Source organism: Hipposideros armiger, unplaced genomic scaffold (genome assembly GCF_001890085.2).
Source record: "Hipposideros armiger isolate ML-2016 unplaced genomic scaffold, ASM189008v1 scaffold_125, whole genome shotgun sequence".
Taxonomy (NCBI): domain Eukaryota; kingdom Metazoa; phylum Chordata; class Mammalia; order Chiroptera; family Hipposideridae; genus Hipposideros; species Hipposideros armiger.
Window position 1 is genome coordinate 1,110,858 of NW_017731475.1, and position 7,862 is coordinate 1,118,719.

The 7,862-nt window shown below is 40.8% G+C and overlaps 1 protein-coding gene across 1 annotated transcript in view; it reads right to left on the reverse strand.

Moving 5' to 3' along the window:
- The window catches only part of CEP97 (centrosomal protein 97), a 49,857-nt gene that overhangs the window by 21,170 nt on the left and 20,825 nt on the right, over positions 1–7,862 (reverse strand). The window contains exons 9-10 of the mRNA XM_019648326.1: positions 5,182–5,956; positions 1,782–1,857 (exon numbers count right to left, since the gene is read on the reverse strand). Coding sequence (XP_019503871.1) covers positions 1,782–1,857; positions 5,182–5,956 — 851 coding nt within the window. The remainder of the gene's footprint in view (positions 1–1,781; positions 1,858–5,181; positions 5,957–7,862) is intronic.

Genomic DNA, 7,862 nt, shown 5'->3' on the forward strand with positions numbered 1-7,862 from the left:
TCGAGTCGAGCCCGAGCTGAGCAGCTGCTGAGCTGCCAACAGGTAGCAGGATGGCTCAGCTAAAAAAAAAAAAAAAATCTCTGTGCTAATTAAAACACCATTGCCAATTCAAAGAAAAACAAAATTTAAATTCATTCAGCTCTCACATTAATTTCAAATTATTGGAATATGAAATTGAAGGAACAGTTTCCATAATATAACAGAAGTAACAACTATTATGAAAGAGAATTTAAAACAGTCTGCTCTTCCTCCTAAAAAAAAAAGAAAGAAAAGAAACAGGAGTATTGGATGAAATGATATCTGGTATTTGCTTTTAAAATACTCCAGCAAAAAAGTGGGAAACAGATGAAACAAGATTGGCAAAATGTTGATAATTGTTGAACCTGCACAGTGGGTATTTAGGTGTTCATATGTTACTCTCTCTACTTCTGTATGTATTTTAAATGTCCTTTCAAAAAAGAAACATCTCCAAAGTTCTGCTCCCTAAGTTCTGATCTCTAAGCAACAGAGGTGTAGTTTGGTCCTGTAAATAGTACAACACAGGTCGAAACAAGTTCAGGAGAAATTTCAGATACTCAGGTGCTACACAAAGGTGGTTTTCCACAGGTTTGCTTCTCTCTAAAAAGGGGTGGGTGACGGCTCAAGTTACTCTTTTCTGTGACACACACACTCAAGATCTGGCTACCTGAAGTCATCAAAGAAACAGGGATGCTTTTCATAAGGGAGAAAAATTTTAACCTGGGTGCTCTTAGCCAACAACAGTTAGGCTGGGTAGATACAAACAATGGAAATCCTTTCCTGTCCTTCAGGGCAATTCCCTAGTTGACCAGGAAAATGCTTTGAATGCTGCTCAGGTTACCCGTTGATTTTCAAGACAATAGCTCTCCCTTAGAATTATTCCTCCCTCCTGAATAGATTACTTCTGTTTTAAAACCTGGTAGCACTGTTTAGACTACAGAGTTGTCTCAGACATCAACTGCAGCAGCATTTTCCCCCCTAGTATAGTATCAAAACTATCTAAGTCCCTTAGTTTGAATAACTACCCATTCTTCCATTTTGTTTGTTTCCCAAATGTCCCAAATAGCTCCCAAATGTTTGGAGCTATTATGAATAAGGCTGCTATGAACATGCTTGTACATGTCTTTTAGTTGACATAAGCACCTATTTCTGTAGGGTATATACCAGACGTCAAATTGCTAGGTCACATGGTATTTATTTCTATGTTTAGCCTCAGTAAAAACTGCCAGTTTTTCAAAGTGATTCAATCATTTACACTCCTAAACAGAGTATGAGAGTTCCAATTATTCCACACTCACCAACACTTAGTATTGTCTGTTCTTTTAATTTTAGCTACTCTGGTGGGAGCTGGTTGATTTAAAGACTCCATAATAACCAGGAAAAAAATAATCTTTCTGAGTAGCTCAGTTGGTTAAGAACTTGCTTAAGAGTGCGAGCTCTGAGCAACAGGGTGGCCAGTTCGATTCCCACATGGGCCAGTGAGCTGCACCTGAGCTGAGCTGCCGCTGAGCTGCCAATAGGTGGCAGGATGGCTCAGCTGGTAAGAGCACATGCTCCTAACAACAAGGTTGCCTGTTCNAAAAAAAAAAAAAAAAAAGTAACAAAGTTCACTGTCCTAGTTCAGAGTTAGTGGCAAAGAACACAAACTACATCCTTAACCTTGAGAAAGGGTGCTTAATATGCCTGAGTACTCTATGATAATCTCAATAAATCTAGAATTTTTCTTTGTTCACATATTAGGTAAATCAGAAGGAGGGGGTTACCTGGTTCCAAAGGAATCTGACAGCCTCTTCTTGTACAAAATTTTTAATACGTTCGTCATCTCTTTCTTTTCTTAACCTACAATTCAAAATCCATTACTGACACAAGGAAGGGTACTTTGACTTGCACTTCTTGTTACAACTAATAAACACATACACTGTAAAAAGATTAATAAACTAATAACAGTCCTTTCTACTTTTAGAATATCTAAGCTGAAACTTTAGTTTTAAACTATGCCTCAACAAAGAAGCCAAATGAGATGTTATTGAAATTCAGATATTGGTTCTACAAAGTATTGCCAATTATAATGAAAAATAAAATATTAAATGGCTCTTTATTGGCCTCAGTTTCCCAGCCAAACACACCAAAGGGGCAGGAGCCGCAGAAAAAAGTGGTTACTGAAAGCCTCCAAAACAGTTAAGGAATAGGATCACAGCTAGAAACACTGTCTTCTAAGACATAAGTAGAACTAATCCCATCAAACTTCATTCCTGTTTGCCCAAGTCCCTGACATACTCCTCCCTGTCGTAAGCAGACACTCCCCGCAAACCAATCCACCCCTTCCCTTCATTCATTAAAGTCCTGCTCTGGGCTCACTGCTACCCTCTCCATATGCCTATCACAAACCTAAGCCTCCCTTAGTCAACCATTATCTCCCAGGCTGTCACCACCATTTTGTTCTGAACCTCTGACCCAATTCCCCACTTTCGCTAGCCCCCCAAGCCCTTCTCCTGTGCCATCTGCGACTCCCGATCTGTAATCAGCAAACTCCCTTATGTATTCAACCTCTTACGTGAACTTTTCTTTGACCGACTCAGACCTATTTCTGAGAGCACTGTTGCCTTCTCAAGTGGAAGCTATTTTTTTTTTTTTACTCATCCATCAGGGTCAGAAGGTTGCTTCTCACTGCTATGTATAAACTATTCTTTACCTTCCTGCTTGAAGAACTCCTGCCATCCTGCTAAATTTCCCCAAACTCTTTTCGAGTACTGACCTCTCATTATCCGCCCCCATTCACTAAAGTCTCAACACAAGTCTTTCTTGCTGCCCCATTTCTGTCATCATTTCTGGAAACCTCAACATTCACGCGGATGCTCTATCTAATAATAATCCACCCCACTCAGTATAATTGTCTCACTCTAGACCCAGTCATTTTGACTACACCACTTTTAAAGATGATTTCAAGCACTCACACAAACCACTACCTATCCTCCCAGTTCACCTGCTCTTGCAATAACCTAAACATCCAGTTTTCATCTAGACCTCCAAACTAATGATCCCTTCCTCCTGTCTTTCCTTTTACCTCATTGAAATTCCAAGATCCATCATTATAATCATCATCTCCCAAATATCTTCAGCTCCCTTGCCCTTCCCTCTATCCCCTACCCTATTCACCTGGAAAAAAAACCATACCTGGCTGAACCAAATTAACTGTGCCCAAATCAGAAAAGAACGGCTGAGAAATGCTGATGAAAATTACACAACCTAAGCTATCGTTTTGCACTTTAAGTTTTCCTCACACTGTCCAGCAGTCCTCCTCCAGTCCTTTATATTCACACATTCACTTTTAAGATGAATACCTCACACCTCACCACTCTCTGCTTAAAACTTCCTCACCCTCACGCCCCTTCACATTTTCTAATGTTGACTACATCTTATATATTATTGAAAAAGAGGCATCTATCAGACAGGACTTCCCCATCCCCCACCATCACAGCCATCACCTTACCTGCTCCTGCTCCTACCTCAGGCCACGCCCCCTACTTGTGCCCTGGATCCTTTCTTCTTTTACCTTCTCAAGAACTTCAGTCTTGCACTTCTTTCTTTCTTCTGCACCATCAGTTTTTCCCTCTTTACTGAATCATTTCCATCAACATACAAACACGTTCTACATTTCCCATCTTTAGAAAAGAATTTTCCTTAACTCCAGATACTCCTCCAGCAACCACCTACTCTCTTCCCTTCCTCACAGCAACACGTCCCAAAAGAGCTGGCGACACTCCCTCTTCACCTCATTCACTGTTCAACCCATTCCAAACTGCCTTCCTGCCCCTATGCCCCTACGCCCCCAATGCTGCTCTCAGGAAGCTCACTGGGCAGGAAAGGGTTCGCTCAGCGGGCTTCGGGTGTTCAAACCCTACCCATTCCAAAGACAGAACTGGCCTGGATCAGCTCCTGGGAGATAACCTCTAAGCCCCTGGAATATCCTGCCTGATAAGAATATCTGTACACGTGGGGCCTTGGGTCAAACCACACAGTTTAGCTAACAATGTGCTTTCTGGTGAATAACTGTTTTATTCACCTGGGACCCTAAACCACTCTGTATCAGCCTGACCACAGGCGGGGCTGAGGCCCGAGTGGTTAAGGTCAGTCATACAGGCACTCAATGTCTATGTGACCGACCCCCAATAAACACCTGGATGTCGAGTGAGCTTCCTTGACTGGCAATACTTCGCACACTGTAGCAGAGCGAATCAACCTGTCTGTACCATTCTACCAGGAGAGGACAACGAGAAGCTTGTGCCTGGTCTTTCCTGGACTCTGCCATATGCACCTTTTTCTATACTGATTTTAATGTGTATGCTTTTACTATAATAAAACATAATCATGAACAGAATAGCTTTCCTGAGTTCTGTGAGTCCTTATGGCAAATCATCAAACCTGACGATAGTCTTGGGGCCCCCAGCACAGCCACCAATAATCTCCAGCTTCTAAATCTAATGCAGTTCTTTGTTCCCCCGACAGCCCCTCTTTTCTTTCCTGAAGCATCTCCCTGTTGGAGCTGGGACACACACTCGCCAAGCTTTCCTACCACTCTGGTTGTCCCTTCTTAGTCTGCTTTATTGCCTCCTCCTCTTCCACCTGATAATCTTAATCAATATTTCTAGTTGCAATACTAATACTCGAAATAAAATTTTAAATCCTAATTTTATTGGGTTAGCAGTTAGTGAAACATGTGAGCCGTGGAATTAAGGAATAATTCCTACCATTGCCCCAGAATTTTAACTCCTTTTAAATCCCTATTTTCTTTAATTCTTATGTCACCTACCGAGTTCTATGTAGACTTTCTCATCTTCACATTTTTATACTTATTCAGTTTTCCTACATTTCCTGTACTTTTCTGTGTTTAGGTTTATAGATGCCTATAAGACATGCATTCGTTCAACATTTATTGCTATACTGTATCTAGGTACCAATTGTGCTAGAGATGGAGATGCATATGACAGTCTCTGCCCTCAAGATGCTTTCAGTATACTGTAGGAGACAAGTTAGCCAAGAACGGCAAGATGGTATGAAAAGTGTCCCGACCACAACAGCAGTCACTCAGTGTTCTGAATAAATGCTAAGAAGCTGATACCTCCAAAGCAACAAAACAGCACCTACACAGAACTTGTGACTCACCTCCTTATTTCCTCAGTCAGGCAGACAACGTGCTCCTGCATTCTGCGAAGCCGGATCTCGGAGCGTACGTCTTTAGCTTGAGGGTTGTAGTTCCTGGCATAAAAGCCTCGCCAACAGGCCTGAAGCTTGGCGGCTGCTTCATTCAGTTTCTGAAGGGCAGTGTTATCTTGTCCCAAAGCAGCAGATTTCTGGGTTAAAACCCTGCAGGGAGGTTTCTCTGAAGCTGTCTGAGACATGGTTTCTTCACTGTCTGGTTGTGTATGGAAGACAGTGTATCCAACTGACTCAGGAAAAGATGTAAGACTGTGGGTATCACCTTTCAAGACAGCACTGGTTACTGTTGGTTCAGGACAAGGGCACAGCCCATCTTTCTCATTTACCTCAATACTGACTGCACTTTTCGTCATTTGATCAGAATTCTCATTGGCAGTCCAGAAAGCTTTTTCCTCTTCCTTATCCAAATCCTGGTTTTCCTGCCCTTTTACAGATTCATTTGTACCACTGTCATCTTCTAGGCCCAAGTTAATGCCCTGTAGCCTCAACTCAACCGTCGGTGACACTGGAGAGAGTCCTGATGCAACTGGCATAAAAGTCGACTCTGAAGAGAGAAGACTACAGTTTAACTTGTCCTCGTCGGTCTGTATGTCTTCCAGATGCAGGTCATTTCGAGAGTATCTTGTAGAATGTACAGAGGCTGGAAAGTTATTCTTAACACTATGTAACTGGTCATCATTTCTGCTTATCCCAACCCAAGAATTCACTTGGATGACTGGTTCTAGAAGAATCAACAGAGTATCATTTAAACCACTAAATATCTAAAGAAGTTTTTGGTTTTTTTTTAAATTTCAGCTTTATCAAGGTATAATTGATATAGAAGATTGTATAATAAGATATTTAAAGTATACATTGTGGTGATTTGATATATGCATATACTGTAAAAGGGTTCCCACCATCTCATTAATTAACACAACCATCANCCCTTGACCTTCTACATTTAATTTACAATTCTCTGGTGTCTGGCAGATTTCATCTTGCAAAGTAGGAGCTTTGCCATGAGTATCATCTACGGAAGCACTGTCAGACAAGGCATCTAACTTTTCAGGGGAACAAGCTATGGGAAGCATACTGTCTCCTGTCCCTTCAGCAAAATTTGTTGTCTCATCTGCATCTTCTAGCTGTTGAACTGAAGTTAAATACTGTTCAAGCAGACTATTATCCTGCTCATTGTTTGAGCTTTCCTTATTCCATTCATCATGTTCTTTGCTAATATCCCCTCCAGCTGACTTTTGACCATATTTGACTGTGTCAATGGAATTCCCCGTTATGGAACTTTCACTACCTTCTGTGGAACTTTTTTCAAAATCCAAAGAATCCTGCAAACAGTGAACCTGTTCTGTTAGGGAGGAATGAAAACCAGAGTCTGGAAATTCTGGTAAGGATTTCTCTTGAGGAGCTTCATCAGGAGCAATGAACCAATCAGAATCTTGATCAGAAGAGGGATCCTGACTTTGGGTGAATAATGGCGGTTCAGATGGCACCAACGTACTTGATACAGGAGGAACATCAGTATGCCAGGAACTCAGACGCTGGTCCACTGTCTGTTGCCAAGCTTGGAGAGATCTTACCTACAAACCAAAGGATATAATTTTATTATAAAATAAAAATCATGCCTGTTTTACCCATTGTCCTTTGAGCTTTTCCTCCAACACACATGAAGTGGATAAATGGCAGATGGCAGAACTAGAGTTAGAAACGGCCTGACACCCCTAGGCAAAACCAGGCTGGCACAAGTGGTACACGTCCTTGGTCATAAAAGGCCCTCACCAGGAGAACAGGGTCAGGCCAGAGCAATTCTCCTGCTTCTACTGGAAAAACAATCAGAAGTACAACAGCACACGTCTGGCTGACCAAGGTTTCAATAATGTTGTCAATATACACTGACGTCTATAAGTGTATATTATAAGACAGATTCGAGCCTGCTAATATAAGTAGATTCTCTAAAATAAAAGTCTCATCTTAGATATCCATTTGGGATGAGAGTTTTAGATATTATCTAACAATATAGTATATACAACTCTAAAATACCTAAAAATAATCCTGAGTTCTTAGTAACATGACCTTTACATTTTTTTTAATTTATTTTTTATTGTGAAACATTTTTAAAAAATTAGTTTCAGCTGTACAAGACCATTACATTTTTAAAGTACAATTAAAATTTTAAAATTGTACTATAAAATCTGCAATAAGAAAGCAATATATACAATTTTTTAGTTTCCCTTTGACAACCCTCCAAAGTAATCACTGATAGCAGTTTGCTATGTATCCTTCCATTTTACTATGTAGCTTCAAATATACAGGGAGTTTTTAAAATCAAGTGGAACCCTAAGTTCTGCAATTTGCTGTTTTTCACAGAACAATGTTAGTTTGGATAGCTTTCCATGTCAGTCTATACTTACTATTCCCTTATTCTTTTTAACTGTTCCATAATATTCCATAGTACTGATATAATTTTTTTTTTCTTTTAAGATTTTATTGGGCAATTGCAGGAGAACAGTGCTGGGGAATCAGGGAGAACAGACAAGTTGCTGTCCTTTTGTTCTTCAGTCGTTCACAGCGGCTCACTGCAGCTCACACTGGCTGCCGGCCGCTCACACTGGTGGCCAGCCACTCACGGTAGCTCA